The 22521-nt window shown below is 35.6% G+C and overlaps 1 protein-coding gene across 5 annotated transcripts in view; it reads right to left on the bottom strand.

Moving 5' to 3' along the window:
• Positions 1-25: 25 nt before the first annotated feature.
• Positions 26-22521, bottom strand: part of SLIT2 (slit guidance ligand 2) — a 275349-nt gene continuing 252853 nt past the window's right edge. For 2 of the 5 annotated variants that reach the window (XM_076336013.1, XM_076336014.1), the window contains 8 exons: positions 22331-22424; positions 20299-20436; positions 19958-20198; positions 19491-19621; positions 12100-12254; positions 6617-6905; positions 2048-2259; positions 26-957 (listed from right to left, as the gene is read on the bottom strand). In XM_076336013.1, the coding sequence (XP_076192128.1) occupies positions 716-957; positions 2048-2259; positions 6617-6905; positions 12100-12254; positions 19491-19621; positions 19958-20198; positions 20299-20436; positions 22331-22424 (1502 nt within the window). In that variant the 3' untranslated portion in view covers positions 26-715. Of the gene's footprint in view, positions 958-1613; positions 1703-2047; positions 2260-6616; positions 6906-12099; positions 12255-19490; positions 19622-19957; positions 20199-20298; positions 20437-22330; positions 22425-22521 lie in introns of all 5 variants that reach the window. The other 3 variants (XM_076336015.1, XM_076336016.1, XM_076336017.1) reach the window with 3 other exon arrangements.

Here is a 22521-nt window from a genome sequence, read left to right as displayed (position 1 = left end):
ATTTTTATCATCCCCAAAACATTTATATTACAAAAAATTAATACTGGAAAAGGGCAGATAAACACTTTTTTATGCTTCTTTTGCTAACATGCTGACATAAAAGTATACATCATCAGGAGATTTCAGGATTATAGTATATTCTCATATCTCCCATTTCCCATCCATTAAATGGGACTCCATCTTCTCAAGATGCTTAATAATTCCAAAAGATAAAATGTATTTCATACAATTGTTATTTCTGTATAATCTGATTCTTTTCACTCATAATGCTTCCTCATCCATAGGTAAGTGATTGGTATGGTCTGTCAAGACAATAAAATATACTGATACGAAAGTGAAAAAACAAGCCTCGTGTTCTGGTCAATATTTCATCTCTGAGCTGTTAAGTTGAAAGTCACATGTGTATAGTGTCAGTCTATCTTCAGCACGTTATAAAGAAGAATCCACGTTAAAAGCAGTTAAAGTTTCCCATCTTTGTTGCAATGTTACTAGGTCTTTTTTTTTTTTCTTCAAAGCTCCTCTTGGCTATGAGAAGTCTCAGTTCAAGCACTTGAATCTTTTTTCAAATGAAGAAAAAGTCTTTATTCTCATAATAAAAATAAGTCTGTTCTGTATTTTACAATATATTTCAAATATTTCCACTATGAAGCATTAATTAGTCCGACACGGTCAATAAGTATACAACATTTTCAAAAGACAAGTGTGACAGGGACACTTAGGAGGGACAATTTGTACAGCCACACTTCACCACTTTTTCAACCTCGTCCACAAATGATGACCCGTCAGTGCATTCAAAAGAGTATTTCCGTCTCTTGCTCCTCAGTGGTCCACAGCACTGCCCGGTTGAACATCCTCCTTTACATTCTAGTCTCGATACCTTCTTGGTCGTCTGGCACGCAGCATACCCTTGCTGCTTTTGGTAGTAATCTCGGATTCGTTCCCCTCGACAAGAGATTTCTGTAGAAAACATCATTTAAAATAAGAGACACACTTCTGAGACACAGGTCAAAGAATGGTTGACATTGCTAAGGAAGATGCTGTGATTCTAATTGCAGTTGGGATTGATATTTTAAAGTTTGACTCAGACTGTATATTGGAAACTAGTGGTTCTACCAAACGCAATTTGATTAATGCTGAGTTTTATTTCCTTTACCTCCTATTTTCAGTAAAGTTTATATTATGTATATGTAAACCATAAATACAAAGCTATTACAATGACAAGAAAATTGGAAGCTTAAATCTTTTCCTCTTTTATAAAAATACACATCTTCTGTTCCTACATTGCTTGCAGCTGGTTCTATTTACCATAGGGAAATGTTTCAGAGAGCATGCAATTTAATTTATTAGACCTGGAGTTTAATATTATTCAAACTGTTATTTAATACAAGTTACATTCCACTAACTTCATAAATTACTGAGGTATAAAACCAGCTAAAAATGAGACATCTGTTAAAAGTTCTACAACCATATTCTTCTATTCTATTCACATCTATGTACAATACAAAATAAATGCCATCTGGGGTAAGGGAAAGAGAGGGAGAGGGAGAGCTTTGATAGACAAAGGAAAAAGAAAAAGGTAGGGGGAAAAGTCATCCTGTTTTCATCCATCTCACCTGCATAATTCGCTGTGATAAATCAGTTGAAGCTGAGAGGTCAAAAGTAGAGTTTGTGATAAAACTAGGAGCAGAATCATTGGATTTGGCTTCTCAGTTGCAGAAGGCAGAGAAACAATAAATACAGAAAGATACAGCAGGTAAAAGGTAATAGTTAAATATAGTAAAAATGTGTTTCTGAATAAAGGCAAAAAAGAGAAATGTTTTCACAGCAAAACATTTGATGAAAAAATCCTCAAAATGTAAACAAATTCATGGGAAAAGTTTGATTTTTTTCTCTCACCGAGATAAATTCTTATGGTAAAAAAAAAAGCAACAAATGTGTGTATTGTGGGAAAAAAAAAGTTGGTAATGTTTTTGGCTGGTCATGTTTTAATAAAAAAACCTCTTTTCTAAGACCAAAACAACAACATGATTTTTCATTTTTTTTTTACCTTTATCACAGCTGTCCCCCGTGTATCCGCTGCTGCATTCGCAATATGGTTTCCCAAGTCCTGAAAGCCTGCATTTGCCATGTTTACACCTGACGGATTGGCAGGGGTTAAACAGCATTTCCTCTTCATCACAGAGGACTCCCCCATGTCCCTGCAGGCATTTACAACTGTATGAAAACGCATTGATCGGCAAGCAGGTACCATGCACACATCTACAGGGGAAACAAGCCCAAGAGAATAAAAATAAATTATTCATCAAAGTTCAGGCTAAGCAACATTAACTACAAATACTTTGGACTGTACTCAGAAGAAATTGCTTTTGTTTCTAATGGACTTTTTCAGTGAGATGCAGTGAAGTGGTTTATAATTGGTATGCAGGTTTACACAAAACAAGCTGCAGTGCAGAACTGTCTCACCAGAAAACAGCCACTGTAGATGTGTTATGGAAGACTTTTACAGGCCACAGTTATTAACACCAACATTTCCTGGCTACCTAAACTTTCAGCATGCTTTTGAAAAGAACACAGAAAGATCAAGCCCAAATATAATCCACTAGAATTAAGTAGAGAAAAAGGATACTCACCTGAAATTCTGGTTCCTGTATCATTTAAAAAAACGTATTGTCACTCATGAAGTATGGGGCTCCCAGCACAAAGACAGGTCAGGCACTTCCTAACTGAAACTCTTCTGACCCAGCAATGGCAGTTTCAAAGCGGAACACATGCTCCCCTGTCAAATACATTAGTCTGCATTGCCAACTGCCAGTAGCGTGGTCATATAATGTATGAGGCAGGTGTTCACTGAAAGCCAACAGCACTCATCTAGTACTCACGCAGAAGCTCACACTAGATGAGGTTGCATATTATCAAGTCTCACCCAAGTGATTAAACTAGCTACTCTCCCGGTTGAGCTTTGGTAAACATTTGTGGCAGGCTCAGATCTTGTTGTTAGACAAAAAAGGCTGTGATTAACTCATCTGCTGCATCCGCTAACTTCTGATGTACAGTATGGGAACACATACGTTCTCTTGAGAGAAAGGTGGCGTTTCCCAAAAGGAGGATGTTTGATTACCTGTTCCTAAGCGTAAGCTGAAGATTAGGGGAATTCATATTCTGAAAACATCACCAATGACTTGGAATAAAATCACTTCCCTTTGTTCATTTGGTGGAACAGGGTCAATAACTTTCTTCCTAGAAATAATATTATTTTCTTTAACTGTTGTCCTGGTACACAAGTTTTCTATTTGCATACTGTTTCCTCGGGAGACCACAGTGAAGATTCCTCTGTAGGGAGGAATGCAATCCTGACATTCAAGGTCACAGTCACAGTCACCCTCCCTAATGTTTCTCCCCTCTAATGTTTTTCCTCTCTATATTGTAAGATCCCTGAGCCCACAACCTCCTTAGTAGGTTGCGGCAGTTAATAAATAAAGATAATAAAATATATATAATATATAAAAATATAGAAAAATATATATAAATAAATAAATGAAAAGCTGTCGATTAAAAAAATTCCATTTGATCTGAAACAAAATCCTTTGCTTCAATTTGAAGATGGCAAAAATTCATATAAATTGCATCTCATAGTAAATGAAATGTTAAGAACAACATCTCATTTTGAAATTTTTTAGATAACATAGTTTGTATTTCTGGAAACTTTTTGCTTTGTACTCCTTCAGTACAGAAAGAAATCTGGTAAAATTGAAAAGAATACACAACACCTTTTAACTTCGACAAACTTGCATTAACTATTTATAACTGTTTCTGTTTATAAATATCAACAAGTTCCACTCGTCAGTGAAATCTACATTACAATTCTGCATCTGTACCCTTAATTCTGTGCAAGTGCTTTAGACATGGTGTAACTTGGAGGAAAAAGAGTGTGGGAAGTCATTCTCATCACAGGATATTTAAATGGAAGGCACAACACATAGCCTCCATTCACATATCCAGTTTGGGATTAAAAACTGCAAATATAAAACTTAACTAATAGCTTAAGCACCTCCAACTTCCCTATTATGCAAGAGTCTGTACTTTTGAAGCAACTATGTTCCCTAAAAAATTCCAAATTGTTCCTGTGGTTGAAGTCTGATATTCCAAGACTGTTAGATTAAGCAACTCAAAATTGAAGGCTTAGGCAGTATCACAAGGCAGATAGCTTTTGTTTAGTTTTCATTATGTTTAGCATTTGATCTGTTCACCATTTACAAAACAACCACTTTTAGGACATCTGACGTATGAAGTTACTCAGGTGACACTGACATCATGTTGTATTCTATACAGGCTGTTTTAGATATCAAAGCAATCTGTGTCAGGATCTTTGGTAAAGTTCGGCTTGACTTAGAAGATGATTAAATCTTAGCTAATGCCAACTCTCATACTTTTGCTTCCACCTGTTCTTTGAAGCCCTGAATTTCATCGTCAGACTGTACTGAAAGGAACATCAAGCTAAGTGCAAACTCTCGGGCACAGTTTCATCTTATCTAATTTTAGGTACCTATGTCAGGCACCCAAGTTAGATGTATAATTGCCATAAGCTCCCCACACAGTCACGGAGAGAAACGAGCTTATCCAAAGGGTGATTAGACCACTTGAGGTCTAATTTACTCTTTAGAAATGTGTTTGTTCCTTTACTGACTATAGAGCAAACTTTGGTCACTATGTTCCTAAGTCAAGCACCTAGATTTAGGCAAAAGAAATCTAAGCCTTAAGCCTTTTCATGGTGTGCAGGGATCTCTAAAAGATCCCCTACATTTTCGAAACAGAGATCATAGTGACAAGTCTGTTTCTCAGATAAAGTGGAATGTTATACTGTATTAGACAGACAAAATGCATCCATTCAATAGACAGGATTTAGACGTGAATCAAGAAATACAGAATCAAATTCCCCAGGAACTAAAGAACAAAACCCTCCTTCACTCCAAATAAAAAAATTTGGTTTGGTTTTCTCTCCTAAAAGCTCACAGCACTGTATACAGCTGAAACAAACCCAATACTTTCAAGAGCTAACAAAATACTAATGTTGTCGTCACTTAATTCTATCCTTGATACTGCCTGTATCTGACACTTGCCACATTTTGTAATTTACTGCAAAAAGCATGCAGTTTGGGTGCTGATGTGTATAGTTATAAGAACCTACACAGAATCTAATTTTTCAAGGACACTTCAAATAAATTCTTTGGGTTTTCTTATTATAGAACTTGATGGTTACAGTTCCACGTTATTTTTGACTCCTAAAATATAAAATGAATGTGATAGACATCACATTTGTATTTTTTAACCCGCTGTGACTTCCTTTCTTTATCTCTTAAGTTACTGTGAAAGAGGACAGGGTAAAAAAAAGACCCATAAACAATGAAGTGCTATAATGATATGCCTCACAAATTCACTGCTGTGGCTTTGGGAAGAGTTCAAAACTTAATAGTACTGAAAGAGTCCATAAGCAATGTAAACAACACTAACTGCATTGTAAAGCATGCTAACTGGTGTATAAAGCTTTAAAGGGTCAGACTCTCATCACTTAAACATCATTTTATATGGGAGTTGAAAATCGTCTTCTTAGAATCTCTTAGCAAACACAGGCCACTGATCCTCAAAAGTCAAAAGTTATATAGGCCACAGCTCTGAAAAAATCAGCAGCCAAAAGACTCAAGCACGCTTACTTTACAAAAAAAAAAAAAAAAAAAAAAAAAGATATGTTTGCCAAACTGTTGTAAGGACAGTGGTACAAATGACAAGAATGACATCTTGTTGCCCATGACCAATAAATCCTGAAGAACTTTGAACTTCTGAAGTTTCTGATCTTCTTGTGCTGGGAGACCATGAGCCAAAAAACTGAATCTGTCTCTATAGTAAATTTAAAAGATGAATATGCATAGATATCTATACTCTCATATACACATATACATATCTTTTGCTCTCTCTCTACACATATATATACATGATCCTCTCTATAAACATACATAAAATGCCCAACCTAAAATGTTCTAGTCAAATCAGCAAAAAGAATTAGCACACGTGGACTTGAACAGAAGTTTACCATAAAGGTAGAAATCTGTTTTCCTGTTAAAACCTGGGGTACTGTGAAAATATAAAAATATAAAAACATTAGCTATATCTATTGTATCAAGTTTTTAAAACACATTAGAGAGTAATAATAATAATAATAATAATTGTATTTCCTCATTCTATACAATTATAAATAAGAAAATAGATTTTTTTTTTTTTATTTGCAAGTTCTTCTAAATTATTTTTGTACCAAATGTCATACCAACACTTGCATTGATGTAACTCGTTCCAGAAGTAGCCCACACAGAACTATATAGGAGCATATCCCAGGCTTTAGGCAGAACTACAGTAAGATGTGTGTATCTGCTCCCCTAAACTGGGGACTCTTCCTCATTAAGTTTATGGAAAGAACAGACTGTAACCTGGATGCTGTTTTCACTTTCACATGCCCAGGATATTTTCTTTCTTGCTGAAAAAATTGTGAACTTTTATGAAAAAAATATATATAACAGGAGACTTATATGCATATTATACTACTGTTCTGTCTTGAGGAAGGACATACTTATTTCCAAGACATGGATCATTAGTCTGTTGATCACAGAGGGGTCCAGTCCATCCTCCTTCACACTCACAGGAAAAGCCTGACTGGCTGGTAGCATGGCATGTTCCATGCACACAAACTTTCTTATGACAAGGCTCGCAACCTGGCAGAATTCCCACTTGCAGTGGCACATTTCTGAAGTCCTGGAGTTCGCTGTTGATATACAGATTACGGATGCAACCATGGAAGCTGGTGCCATTCTGTCCTGGAGATTGGCGTAAAGCTGCTATGTTATTTTTCACAGGCATGCCTAGGAAATTAATAATAGCAAATAATCAGTGTAATCTTTGGTACAATTTTCTATACCATTTTCCCCATTTTTAAACGTTTTAAAAGAAATATTTCTTCCTAATTAATTATTCTTAGATATTCAGCCTATAACCATGAGCAATGATCTAGTATTTGGAAATTGTCCTGGTTGTCAAGCATGCATGTAAACCAGCTCCAGACCCCTGAGTCTCTAGGTCCAGCTAAAGAGATATATATAGGACTTCATACAGGAAGCTCACAGCTGTGAAAAGGTTCAGATACATGCCTGTTTTTGACCTAGTGCAATTAAGTCCAGGACAGTACACAGTTTCTGAATCTTGGAAAAACAAAAGTTGTTGAAATTTAGAAGTTGATACATGACTTTTTTGTAAGCTGCTAAGATACTCAAATCCAGAAGAATGTAGTAGGACCAGCTCATCAATTTGGAGCTGGCATACACATTTCAAATGTGAAATTTTGCTAGTGAAAATTCTTGGAAAGAAACGCTTAACAGGAGGAGGCTCCGTTACTTTCAAAAATATTTTTTTTCAGCATGTCTCAAAAAGAGATTAATAAAAAAGCCACTCGTAGTTTGCCATTACAGTTTTAAACAAAGGTAGTCAATAATAATAATAATTCAACATCAAAATACTTATGTGTAGATATTTCTAGATAGAGCAAATGCCCCTGATGTTGACCATTTTCAGAATAATTCCTCTGTTGTAGTCTATAATTGTCACAGGTGTAATTGGAGCAGGAGGTATATGCAATGCAGTTATCCTGTTGTGGTCAGTTAATCATTTAAGACTAATTCAGATGGGACATTACTGTTAAACATTGTTTCCTTGTAAAAATGAAGTTTCTGCTACTCCTACCCCCTGCTTTTTTTTTGCCTTTTTTTTTTAACTTGTTGCCAACATATTGGCCTATATTAGTTAGTCCTTAAGGTATTACATTCAAATAATTAATACACAACTGCCTAAATACCTCCTGAGACTAATAAGTAAAGGAAATCAAAGTGTACTGAGCACTAGAAAAGGCTCTGTTTACCTGAAAATAAATATGCTTATTAAGCTGCACAGGTTTATTCATAGGCAAAATTAACAATTTTCATTCTGGTACTTAGTAAGATAAACCACAGAAAAAGGTAATGTTCTGCATAGTTGCTCCTTAACCATGTAAACTGGTAATTCTAATGGTTTTATACAGTTACTTTGAACAGTTAAGAGTAATGCAGAAGTGCTATGCAACCTAATGAAGTAGACCTGCCTTTCATTTAGAGGTTATTGTAATTTCATGTGCTAAGCTTCAGTGATTGTAGAAATGAACAATATTGCATCCATACTGCTGAAGAGCCTAATCTTCTTTGATCTTACCAGTTAAGTAAAATAGGCTTGGGACTATTATATTAAAAGACTCAGACTGCAATCATTAGTTTCCATTTCCTCAAAACTATTTGCCATATTCTCAAAACGCAGGGACAAGGCAGAGTCATCAAGGCCTCTTCACCCTGATGTCTCCCTTGAAAGCAACACTCAACAAATGTTCAGGCATATGGCCTGAGGTATCTAATAGCAGAATAGATGCACTGAATTTATCCATTGTAAAAATAAAAGCTGCATAAAACTAAGTACACCAATGCAATGCTAAAATAGATGTTATACTTGTGAGTGTCAGGAAATTTAGATATGATTTCTGGGAACCATATAAGCATGTATGACAACAGATAATATGAGGTATATCACATGTGATTCAGAGCATTTTTTTCTATGATCTCTAATATGGAAGACATTTGGAAACACAATGCAAGCATATCCACAAACTTTTAGCCTATACACTTTTTGCTACTTCTAGCAAGTTACCAAGTGGTAGAAGGCCGAAGTGTGTGCAAAAGCTGCTCATATTCTTTAGAAATATTTCCTCGATAATTTTTAGATAAAGGTTCTTTATCAGTTAGGAAAGAACTACCACAGAAATGATGCAGACAAATATTTCAGTTCTATTTTCTGAAAGGTAAGAAAATAGTTCCCATCCCCCTTTAAGCTTTTGGTCACTGAACCTGACTACAGGTAAATTACAAAATTACTGCTCAAGAGGGCAAATGGTAAGACCCCTATTAAATAACAGTCATACAATAACACTGTCAAAATGAGTATCTCATTCAGAAGCTGCCAGAACAGAGCAGGCACAAATGAAAAGCAGCTGATGCCCTACCTGTCTCAGAAATAGGGACTTCCGTGAAACAAGGTGCCACTCTCAACTAGTAAAATATGCTCTAATTTCTAAGGGAAGAATGTGAAGTATCAGGGAAGTCTGTGACCCCTTTGAAGAGATTTTGAGAAGAAACAGATTGTCCCTTAAGACTTCTTACAAAAAGCCATGGGCTTTCAATATGATTTACTGAAATCTGTTATAGAAAGACTGAAAAATATCTAGTGTGTGTATTCTGACCACACAAGAGAGCCATACAGTTGGAAAAAGATTAAAAAAAAAAAAGAGTATAAATTGATTAGCCCATTTTCTGTAAAAATAAAGTTAAATTACCCTTCGAAACAACCCAAATATTGTGACCCAAGAATAACTTTGTCAAAAAGAAAAAGGAGGGGTGTGGAGAGAGAGAATGAGAGAGAGAGAGAGAACCATACAAGGGCTTGCTGTCAAGTCTGAATTTCATCCTGCCAGCTGAGGTGATGCTTACCAGAAATGCCATTTTAACAGGAAGGTGATAAGAGTAAGTGTAAGCTACATGATGATATAGGTGTCAAACTAAGACTTTGGCAAAGATAAAAATACTGCATAAAATCCTAGTGAGAATTTGAGTTCTTAACTGATGGAAATGTGTGATTGAATTCTCTAAAAATTCTAGATACAGTTGGATAAGGAAAAATTGAATGACTCTCAAAAAGATGGGTGATATAAAGATACAAGAGTGAAAGTTAATTGTCTCAAGAATTTTAAAGATCATAAATATATAAACGTAGAAAAAGAACAGAAAAGTTTAAGCGCTGAATATCAACCTACTGGTTTTTTGCTTTATTTTGTAATAATGTGCTTCTAATAATGGTTTTCATTATGTTTTGGACCAACATTTTCTATGACAGCAGAAATAATTGTCTGCTTGGAGCCTGAGCATTCTATAGCCTCAGCCTATAGAATGAATAGAATTCATTCTATTCTATGAAAATAGAATTTCTTCTATTCTGAAGAATAGAAATAGAAGGAACACAGGGCTTCTCTAAAGAATATGCACTAGGATGAAAAAGACTCCTGCTCTTAGGACTCAAACCACTAAAGGAAAAGGTTATTTCAAAATTTATTTCTTCTGATACTTCAAAATGATGATGTAGATTAATATGATTCTTCTAATGGAGACACAGATCTGCAAGGTGAAGAAGCAAGGAGGAGAACCACATGTCACAAATCAACAAGTAAGTGTTAGCACTGCACAGAATAAATGTTTATAGTTGGCAGTCTAGCCTCATTTCATTAAGAGGTGCCCGTAACAGACAGGGGGATCATCCTGCACTAAGCTCAGTTTTCAAGGAGTGGCAAAATTGGCCTTAGCAGTCATTAAATAACAAACTGATGTTGACAATATAAGTAAGCAAGCACACAATGTCTTATTAGAATCTAGGATCATCTCTCCTTCCAAAAAATGTGGCATAGGACACTATGTAAACAACACTGCAGAAATGATACACATAGAAAAATGCAGATGTGCTTCCACAAGGCAATCCTCCTTTGAAGATTCATGATATGAAGCAATTTTAAAGGCAGCTCATACATTTGATAATTTTAATTCTTTTCTCTGCTGGTATGGGGAGCGATGACTAATGTTGAATTCTATCTTGTACTTCTTCTCATCTTAGATGGAAGGAGGCAATGACAAAATCTGAAAAGATTTGACAAAAAAGCTGAAGTGTTTCAAGGGAAGAATGGGGATTTTCAGAGGCAAAAGTCAATTTACCCCTCATCACTTGTAACTGAGGCACTTGTTACACTGGTTTTATAGGAGAAATAGACTATTCTTGCTCTGAATCAAAGCAGCTTCCTGTTTTTCTTTCCCATTAGAGGTAAATCTAAGCAGCTACCCTGAGCTTTTCTTTATATTTAGAAAAAGGATAAATAGCACCTTTGCTAGAGAAAATAGGCATTTCATGAATGTGCTACTGGTAGCATAATTTTTTGCAAGGAGGCAAGATGCTCAAGTCTAAAAACTTATTCTCAGATACAAAACAGTTCTTAAGAATTAGACAAAATGAAAAAGAACGTAGGTATTCTTTTTACAGAAAGAACAGATCAGAAGGAGACTCCTTACATGTCTCCTATAAAAGCGTAAAGTTAAACTAAGTAGAAGATGAAGACTGGTAGAAGATCAGCAGTATTTAAAAACCATGCTGAATCTCTAATCCCTAAGAACTTAGACTTGCTACCAAGGACAGTAAGAAGGCACAAAGTGGTGGCTGAAGTTTCTGACTCTTTTAGGTCAGAAGGTTATGCAGGCCCATCAGAAATTCAACAGAAACTGCTGGTTAAAACAATGGGCTTGAATCCATAGTTCTACAGAGTAAATTGCAGCAAATGATCAAAAATGTTTCAAATAGTTTATCTCCACAATCACCTACTACCAATTTTACTGAAAGAAACAATTCTTTCTTCTCAAAACAAAACAAAAAACCCCAAACCCTGCCACATACTGTGAAGCAGGTTCCCTTCTTACCTAATGTCTTAACTCCTATCAGCCCTAAGCAATAAGATCTCCAGACAGAAATTATACTTCACGGCTTTATACCTTGCTATTATTTCCTGCAGATATGTGTAATGAGTGAAATAGAAATGTAAAACATGATCGAAACAGAATGCTACCATTCTACACTTTCTGAATAGGCATTACTGCATCTTCAGGTAGCTAAACAATGTTAAACACACTTCTTCAGTATAATAAAAAACTCCATAAGAGTAGAAAATTACAGAATTTTACAGTAGGCATCAAATATCCGTACTGATAAAAAAGCAACAGGTGCAGTTTGAGGACGTATTATTTGTTAAAACTGAAACTATTGAGATTAACTGCTGAAGTTTCATCTTAAGGTGTTATCTCAATGTATGAGTCTCTTACCATGTGTTTATTAATGTATGTTACTAGAGTAAATTAGCTATGATACTGTTAGTAAGAAGCAGTAAGATCCTCTTACCTCCTACATACAGTGGAGAATCAAAATTCAGAGTGGATTGCTTTGACAAATTGGTAATTATCTTGGGGCTTCCTCCATCGATAGATAAAGACAGAATCTGATCCATAGCTAGCAGCTCCACAATGTGGAAATTGCCATCATTAATAGTTTCCACACTGCAAAATAAACATTAATATTAATTTTAAACAGTTGACGGTCTGGTTAGAACAGTTTTTGGTCGTCTTCCCTTTTAATTGTTAATACAGCATCAGAACAGAACTCCTCCCGGAATACAGTCTCCTGAAAGCTAGATTTTAAGTAAGGACATGCATATATGCTTAAGAGCTAATACAATATAATAACCCATCAATAACACTCTATTAATAATATGTATTGTAAATTAATAGCCCTTTTTCATTCAAAGTTATTCCTGTCCTCATAAAGTAATGAACTGTGTAAATACAGATGATGTTCTAGATATCAGTTGAAATACATTTACTAGGCAGAAAGGCGAACACAAAAAAAATTTGGAGTTCTTCTGCAACAATGATCAGAGGGCTGGAACACCTCTTCTATGAAGAAAGGCTGAGAGAGATGGGGTCATTCAGCCTGGAAAAGAGAGGGCTCAGGGGAGACCTTACTGCGGCCTTTCAATACTTTAAGAGGGCTTATAAGAAAGATGGAGAGAGACTTTTTACCAGGGCATGTAGTGGTAGGACAAGAGGTAACCATTTTAAAGTAAAAGAGGGTAGATTTAGATTAGATAGAATCTATAAAGTAAAAGAAGACAATGCAAGGAAGAAATTCTTTAATATGAGGGTGGTGAAACACTGGGACAGGTTGGGACAGGTTGCCAGAGAAGTTGTGGATGCCCTACCATTGGAAATGTTCAAGGTCAGGTTGGATGAGGCTTTGCACAACCTGATCTAGTGGAAGATGTCCCTGCCCACGGCAAGAGGGGTGGAACTAGATGATCGTTAAAGGTCCTTTCCAACCTAAACCATTCTATGATTCTAATGTTATTTTAAGATATTATTTGTGCGTGCATGCATGTGTGTGTGTACACGTGTGTGTATCCTACATGTTGCATAGTACTGGGTTTACATATTTTGCAAGTCTGAAGGCCTGAGTTGACTCCAGTGATATAAACCTACTATTTCATGGAAAATGGAACTGCATCTAACCTTAGTCCTGCCAGACAAAATCACATCATTGGTCCAGACAGCTCCACTGACACTAGTAATAAAGTAATTTGTTATCTTTATTAGGCACAGTAATTTCTGTGTGTTCAGCTTCTGGCTAGTACAGTGAATACCATAATCATTTTTTTTTCTTGCCTACATGTACCATTTCCTTCTGCTTACTAACAAGATATGAACCCACTAGTAGGAGAATGCCTGAAAGGTGTCATGCAGAAAAGGCTTGATTCAAGCATGGTGCTTATGCTGTGTAAGGACAAACCTACACGTGTTACTAAGTACAAGAAATGGCTGCCTATACTTACCAGCCTCAATATCTACACAGCAAATGTTTAAGTGCAGGGTACCTACTCTGCACATGAACACAGTTTAGGTACGTCAGAGAAGGAAGAATATTATTACTTAATGCTGGGACTGAATATATCATTGTACTTACATTACTTCCAGCCCATTTTCCACGGGAGAATTAAGAGCTGAATGTATGGCTGCATGGAAGTTATGACAATGAGCTGTAGTCCAGAGACCAGACATTATAACCATTCCCATGAAAGCCTTTATTTGCTTCAGGGCACCATCAAATAAGTGAGCTTAAGCCTTTAAAAAAAAAGTTATTTAAATGAACCAACTGTATGATAGACTGCAATGGACTGAACAGTCATACAGTCAGTTAGCTCTTCTCATTAAGAAAGCAGCATAGCTGAAAGGGATTAGCTTCCTAAATCTCAAGGCAAAAATCAAGCAAATTACCTTATAACATCCTTAGCGATGTTTTAATTAACCTAACTGCTTTTGCCCTGGAACAGATCAGAAGCACTCACATGGTCATTTACAGCTGTGACACATTAAATAACTTCTTAGCTATTTTTTACCAACTTTAACTATTTGGACAGGTTCAGCTCAATACAGATAAAAGATCTGCATAGTAGCATGCATGCTTTACATAAACTCAGCTCTATGTGAAAGTGTAAACACACAACAGAGCAGGCACAGGCAGAATAAACACTTTTTGGGAGTGGGCAGGAGGGGGACTGCCAGGTTCCATGTGGGGAAGGATAAGGTCAGGGTTCATCATTCCTAAAGAGTAAGGTCTATTCAAGGTATTAAAAGGTTTGTTTGCTGTGTTCAAGCAATAAGAAAAGTGCCAGGATTAATTTATTTAACACATCTCAATGAATCTGGGAAAAAAGTTGTGCTAAGAAATCAAAATGCATATGACTTCTTGACTTAAGTAAGCAAGAAACCCTCATATAATGTTCTTGTTCCAAGGAAAGTTATGTTATTTTACAACTTACTAACCTTTCACACAATAGTATTTAAAAGGACGAGAGCAACACAGAACATGCATTTTTATAGCAAGAGGTCATTCTGGGGGATGTATAAAACATAATGTATAAAGGGAATGCGTCTCTGTTAAGAGTGATTATTAAAAGCTTCTAGTTTAAACTGTTTTACTGGTAAAAATTTACTGCAGAAAGAGGAGCCCTTCTAGGTAAGGGTGGTTTAAATTAAAGGGGAAATAAACACAAGGCATATCTGTGCAATATTTCCTGCCAATGCACTTACATTACTTCTAGCCCATTTCCCATTGGACAAATGAGAGCTGAATGCATAGATCCTAATGAAAAGCTGTAAGAAAAACTGATTTAAAGCTTCTGGAACTCTGTAGAAGAATAAAGATTTGGGAAGAAATATTCCCATATTTCCAATAAATATATGATGAAAACTAGTTTACAGAATGAAAAGGTTTTTGGTTTTTTTGTGTAAAATCCATTTAACATTTAAAAATGGACATCCAGACAGAACAAAACCCAAGTGGATCAACTTTCCCCAAATAACCATCTCCAATGAATTAATTTTCTTTATTAGTCTCGGCACTGCCGTCATCTCATTTTGTTACTCATTGACTGATGAGTGCTTTTGGGATGATGGCTCTTTCTGCAGTCAATTCCCATTGGTAAATCAGTTCTTATTCACTCTACACAGCTAACTGCTGTTATTGTTGATTCTCCATATTTATCATGATTAAATCATCTGTTTGTAACTTTGTTTTGTTGCTACTGCAAGCACCTCTGTAGGCTTTACAGCTCCCCTTTGATTCCTATTCAACACACCATTTCTTGACTGCCATTTATATTATAAAACTTCTATTTGAATCTCTCTATCGGCTGTTTTTTTATTTTCGCCTGTTTCAGGCATCTCGTCATTGTTCAGTGGAGTATGACTTGTCTTATTCTTTTTCCTATACTATCCATGAATCTTCACTTCCTTAATGAAATCTGTAAATCTCTTGATAAACTTATCAGTTTTTAAATTTCCTTTCTGTCCTTCTCACTGTAAGCAACTTCTCATCTTAGTTTGCAAACTATCTACCCTGTTACCAAATTGTTCTTAAACCTCGTTGTTCTTTGTCTTCTTCATATCTCTCTGATAAAACATAATACATTAACTTGTTTTCTTTTATAATTCATTACCTATTTGAACTGGGTCTGGCTGGGATGGAGTTAATGTTCTTCATAAGAGCTGATATGGTGCTGTGTTTGTGACCACAACAATGCTGATAACGCACTAATGTTTTAGCTGTTGCTGAATCATATTTGCACTGTGTTAAGGTCTTCTCTGTTTCTCACTCTGCCCCGCCAGTGAATAGATTAGGGGCGTACATGAGGTTAGGAGGGGACACAACCAGGCAGATGACCCAAACTAACCAAAAAGATATTCCATGCCACATAATGTCATGCTCAGCAGTAAAAGGGAGAGGAGGGGGTGTTTAGGTAGGTTAGCCATCTTCTGCTTGGGAACTGTCTAAGCATCAGCCTACCCATGGGAGATGGTGGGTGATTGCAATTGCAGCACTTGTCTTGCTTTGTTTTCTTTCTTTCCTCCTCCACTTTTCCTTTGGTTATTAAACTATTTTTATCTCAACCCATGATTTTTCTGACTTTTACTCTTCCTTTTCTCTTCCCCTGTCCCACTGGGGGTGGAAGGGGAGGTGAGTGAGCGGCTGTGTGGCACTTAGCTGCCTACCGGGGTTAACCCATGACACCATTTCACAATATTATTTTAGCTATTTATAATTTTGGTAAACTTCAACTGTTTCTTCTAAAATTTTCCATACTGAATTGTGCTTGAAACTGATTTTTATTTTTCTAAACAGACCAGATAGTTTCCCAAACTGAAGGGAACACACTCCTATCTCTTATGCTTCTATTAACCTTGTTTTGCAGGTCATGACATTTGGCAGTGGGCTGGCACCATGTCTATCCATTTGTCATCTTTCTGAAAATCCACTGAGGCAAGGTGTTAAAATATTGAAAACGTGGAAGTCTGCAGAAACTGGAGGGCTAGATCCCCAAATTCTTTGTCCATGCTGGCTATATTTCAACACACAGATGATTGGCACCTTCCCTCCAGCTGTACTTTTGGGCTGCAGTAGTACTTGCTGGATCTGGGCCTGCCAGCCCATTCAAAGAGAAGGTATTGCCTTAGCTAGATCAAGGTTACATGGACAGAGAAAGAAACTGTGTGGTTCTCATTCAGAAGAAGAAAAAATTAGGCCTACAGAGAAAGAAGAGAAAGAGGTAGGACTGGACAAGAAACAGCTGGAATAAAGCAAGAATCAGAGTAATGGATGGTAGTGGATTGTAAGGAAAACAGGACTGAAAATTGAGTCAATGAGGAGACTGAGAAAGACAAAATAGAGAGGAGAAGTGAATCAGTAGGTTAATGTAGATTATGTCTGTGAGCAGTTTTTGAGCAAAGATGATCAGATCTAGCTGGCTTAGAAAAAAATGAAGGGAGGGAAGGGAGGAAAGAAACCAAAGGGAGGGACTGAAAGAAGGACAGGAAACATGACAGGACACAGCTTTCATAGGTAACAAAGGTACAGAAAGAGAACATGCAATGAATGGGTGAAAAGAAGGTAAAGAGCTGAAAAGGGGCAGGAAATGTCACAAAGATCCTAGGAAGGTAAAACAGTAAGAACTGGAAACAGGGATTGCTGGAAACAAAAGTTAGAAAACCAGGAACAGGTTGGAAAGGATGAAGGGATTAGAGTCTAATGTGTAAAAGGTCCTGTGCTACAACGTACTCCTTTTTAGAACCTGAAATAGAAATTAAGTAATATCTAATTTGTACAGTGATCACTAGATGCACAAACATATATACAAATGTGGGAATGTATACATGGCTTCCAACATATGTACTTCCCTCAAGGGCAAAAGACTTCATTACAGTTGATCGCAGTACCATTACATGACAATTTTCAAATATCTCCTAGAAACTCACCATCAGGCTTATTTGAAATGAATATATAATAATATACAAGTGTGTATCTGCTTCACTAAACAACCATGTCACCTTGTAAGACTTCACTACTTTCCCATCCCTTTCTTCACCGTGCCTGCATTCTCCACTTGTCACATAATTCAAAACAGCTGATCAACTATGTAGGGGAGATGCTTCTAATTGTTCTGTAACACTAACCTAATTGGGACTGTTTGTTAATTGATTACTTTGTTATTAATCCCTTCTACATTTATGGTTTTTAATTTTACCTGTGTGAGTATTGTTTTCCAATCTTTTTCTAGAAAACTAAAATGGACAAGTGTGAATTACCACTATATATTATATATTATATATAATGTTATATATTCCAGTAATACTGGAGAAAGTGTTAAATTGATGAGAAGGAAATATATGTTTTGAATGGGAAGAAACATTCTATTCTCGATAGATTAAACAAATGGGAGTGAAAATAACTTGAAATTACATATGATCCTGATTCCTATTGCTTCCTATTCTCAGACAGCTGTACCTGTCAAAATAAAAATCAACAAAAATAATTAAACTCCTGACAAAACAATCTAAACTTCTTTAGCACTATCCCAGATAGAAAAGAAAAACAATCTTATTTTGAATTGTAGTCATGGAGAAAAGTGAATGTTTCATGCAATTTTAAATTTGTGTTAAATACATCAATCCCCTGTAAAGTCAAATCCTATTTTTAATATTTTAAAATTTATACAATTAAAATACATATACTATTTCCACATGTTAAACCATTTCATGGAATTGTAAAAAAACCTTATGAAATACATATTGCATCAGAAAATAAAAGCAACCTTAAGATGCTTATTGTAAAAGGCTATGTTTTTACTAAAGAACTTTATATTGTATTTTATAGGAATGATTTTTTTTTCCGTGGAATGCTCTTAGTAATCTACTAAAACCACAGTTCCCTTGGTCTTATTACCTAACAAAGTTTAGCATTGTTTCCCTGCTATATAAACTTAAGCTTTTGATTTTATATTGCCATTTGAGTGCAATAATTTCTAAAAATCATTTATTTTCAATGAAATGTTCCTAATAGAATGCAGAACAATGTCAGCTGCTACGAACTCCAGCAAGTAAATATAGACTAGATATAATTTTACAACACAAAAGTGTAAATACAGCAAAAAGAAGATTCAAGGAAAACCCATTTAATACTTCCGCTTTACTTCTGCATGTATTTGTAGCAACAATAGGGCAATCAAGGCCAAGAAGTGATGCCTGTTGTCTTTTTGCTCACTCTTGCAATGTCTGTCTGCAAACTCTTGAAAAGTTACATAAAACCTCCCCGGAAATTCAGGTGGTAATTTTTCAGAGAACCAGAGAAATTTGACTTTAAAAAAACCTTAAAAATTATGCTCCAGAAGCAGATGTGGATTCTGTCTCTTAATGACTTTGGAAGCAAAAAACATTTCTTTTTCAAGGGTAGTGCCTTTTTTCAGAATCAGGGTTTTCACTCTCTCTTTACTTGCCAGGGAAAAGTCCCACATTATACGACTGCCTAACACAGAAGAGTAACTTCCATTTCATTTCTGCTTATGCAGTATAGTTCTGCACTTCACCCTGCACACTAGGAAATTATTTGGCAGTAACATCATGGAAAAAACTCCACTTCCACATGTGAGCTTTACACAAATGTATAAATATTCTGCTGAAAGCGAACTCTTACTCAGTTTTAATGGATCAAATAACATATTATCTTTCTGACATATCTGCATTAGAGTTATTTTCCAAGCCAAATCATGTCTTTTGGCAATAGGTTTTAAATGTCTGACAATACATTCATTTGAATATATTTCTTTTAACCATCTATTCAAAAATGTGACTTTGATATAAGGAATTAATGTTTTGTTTCAGTTAGAAATTTGTTTCATCTGGGTTCACCTGTAAATAGCAGAGGCTGGATAAGATCCTGTGTCATAACTGACCCTCACTCTACCCCGGTACAGCTCTACTGCTATATGATCTTTATCGCCTTTGTAGAGCAGGATTCCACTGTCTTCATCTGTGGCAATCTAGTTAAAAGAAAGAAACACTTAGAAAGAACTAAAAACAAATATGAAATCAAAATGCTGTATTAAGTGAATCTCTGAATTTACTGCCATAGTCTGTTACTTCACTATAAAATTCTTCCTTGAAGGACAACCTGATAAAATTCTTTCTGTTCCTATTAATAAGCCCATCTACTTCAATATGAATATAGAGTTATTCCAGTGACTCTTCTAGATTTTTAGCTCAAACTGTGAAAAGCTCTTTAAGTGAGCCAATGACAACTTTGGCTAATTTTCCACACCATGAAAAGTCACTTGCACTCCTTTCCAGATCAGAATCTGCAACACAAACAGTCTTACCTGTAGAGTGATATTGGTTTGGGGGCGTATCTTAGCTGAAGGGATTTGTAGATAGGATTCTTTGTTGACGAAGTTTATACTGATCAGCTTTTCACACTTCTCACCCTGGTAGCCTGATAAACATTGACAGATTGGTTCACTCTCTTTTATGATACACTGGGCTCCATTTTGACATTCATAATTATCACAAGGGCTGGTGCGAGGTAGAACCATTGGTGGTGAAAACTCACAAAACAAGCCACTAAATACAAACAGAAAAAATTAGTATTTCCAAAAAAAAAAAAAAAAGGCAACTTTGACAAAAGACATACAGGTTTGTACTGTCTTCAGATCTTTCTCACCTGTATCCTTCTGGGCAAACGCATGTATATCCATTAACTGCATCAGTACACTGCGCTCCATTTTTACATTTGTTGTCCTGGCAGTCATCAAAGTCAATATCACAATGCTCACCTACATATCCAGGTGTGCAATCACATCTGTGAAACAGGAAAGGAAGTGGGATAGCACAGTGCCTTTTAACAATACAGTGTGCTTATGACAAAGTTAAGGAACTACCGAATTGTTTAAAACTCAAGAAAAAATGCATTACTGTGACTTTGTGTGTAAAGACTATGTAGCTTAATCATGTTATATGGGGAATCTACATATGTAATGAATACAGGTTTGCTAGTTACACATGGTTACTCATCTGCCATTATATTGAAGAATTGTGGTTTAAATCTAGAGAGCCCTCATGAATCATTTTGACAGTTGTTCTTGGAATTTATGAGTAATGCAGAATGTTACGGGATGTTGTAAGTGGTTGTGAACACTAAAAATAATCAATATGCTTAGTTGCTGAAACCAAGACAAATAATCCAAGGCTTGTATTATACTGATGGGTATTTTCTTTGTCAACTGAACAGCTATGAATGGACCAATGCTCCATTTATACAGTTTAGAGGTTATGCATAAATTTTTCCCCTTGAAGTTCCACCAGCCTGATTTACTATAAATAGCTCCATGGTTAGTGAACTAACAGAAGTCTCAGAACACATCCTCTGCCCTCCCCGGGCCCCCACTGAACTAGAAACAGCATATCCTCAAGACAGTATGTAATGTGTGTTTCCCTTCCTCTGCCCCCCCATACAACTCTCATTGTTAATGCTAGTGGCATTTCTTCAGGGAATTCTTGTATATTAGACTGAGTGAATGCCCAGAACTCTGTGAAAAATGAATGGAAAAGATTACAAATTCATGCATCCACATGATTTTATTTTTTTAAATTAAGATGTATGTAATTGATTTCATTAGGTCTTGTGGTTCCCTCCTTGGTGTTGTTTGTTTTAGTATCTAAAATTTGCTCTAAAGTGCCAAGAGTGATTTTAAATAGCTGTGTAACTTTAAATTAAGTACTTCAATCAAATGTCTCAACTTTTATTCAACATATACGAATAAGAAAAGTGAAAAAAGAATATAAAGCACGCTATTAAAAAGCTGACTAAGTGAGATACATGCTTGAATTTACTGCGTGTGCTACTTTCTGATTTAAAATCTCAGAAAGTAACATGGAAGATTAATGAACTAGGCAGTAAAGTATAAGATGCCAAACTAGGTTTACTCAAGTGGCATGCAGAAAATAAAAATAACACATAACAACTTAAATCCAACAAGTTTTCTATTTTCCAGTTGAAAACTACCATTTCATGTTCATTTGAATATTTAATATATTTGACTATCTTTTGCCATATTTTAAATAAAATGTCATTTCCTAAGTAGTAGGAATGATAATAAATAATCTGATTTTAGCACAAGCACATACTGTACATAAAACAGGTGCTTAAGACAACAATTGAAAGTTGCAAGTTTCACATATTTATTAACCTAAAACCTATTAAAACCACTTTAAATAGTGCATACTAATTAATTATGAGAAGGATATGGTGTAATTAAAGATTAGTTATCCTGGGGATGGAATTCTTTAGTTTGTACCTTCCGGAGTGCCTTCCTAATAATCTCTTTCACAATTACTTCTCAGAAAGCAGTATAATTATTCCACTTCAATTAAATGCAATTATTTTCCTACTGTCCAAGCTACTAAAAGGGTTTTGTATAGACTGTCACATAGACTAACTGCTCTACTCTGCATTCTTATTTAAAATCTGACTGGAATAAGAACTGTTAAGGATCAGTAAAATTCAGTAAAACATAGTTAAGATAATAATGTAGATCTACATGAAAATAACGGCCTATTCTGCCATAATGCTTGATAATAACTGAAATTAGTATTTTGAGAATAGAATTTGCTTCCACTAAAACAAAAGAAGTTAAGCAGGATAAAAAAAATAGAAATTTAGACTCAGTTGGACTGTGACAATATTTTAGACTTACTTGTATCCTTTGGGTGTCAAGATACACTTTGAGTCATGCTGGCAAGGATTCAGGTTTTGAGCACAGAAATCTAGTTTCTCCTCACAGAGCTCACCTGAAATATAATGTATGCTGTCAATTCAGTGAAAATATTACAGTGACCTGAAAATAGCTGTTTCTATTTTAAAAGTAACTGCTACAACTTTTGTTAA

The sequence above is a fragment of the Aptenodytes patagonicus genome, chromosome 4 (assembly GCF_965638725.1).
Source record: "Aptenodytes patagonicus chromosome 4, bAptPat1.pri.cur, whole genome shotgun sequence".
NCBI lineage: Eukaryota > Metazoa > Chordata > Aves > Sphenisciformes > Spheniscidae > Aptenodytes > Aptenodytes patagonicus.
Note: the sequence above shows the minus strand (reverse complement) of the source record. Positions and strands in the feature narration are given on the sequence as shown.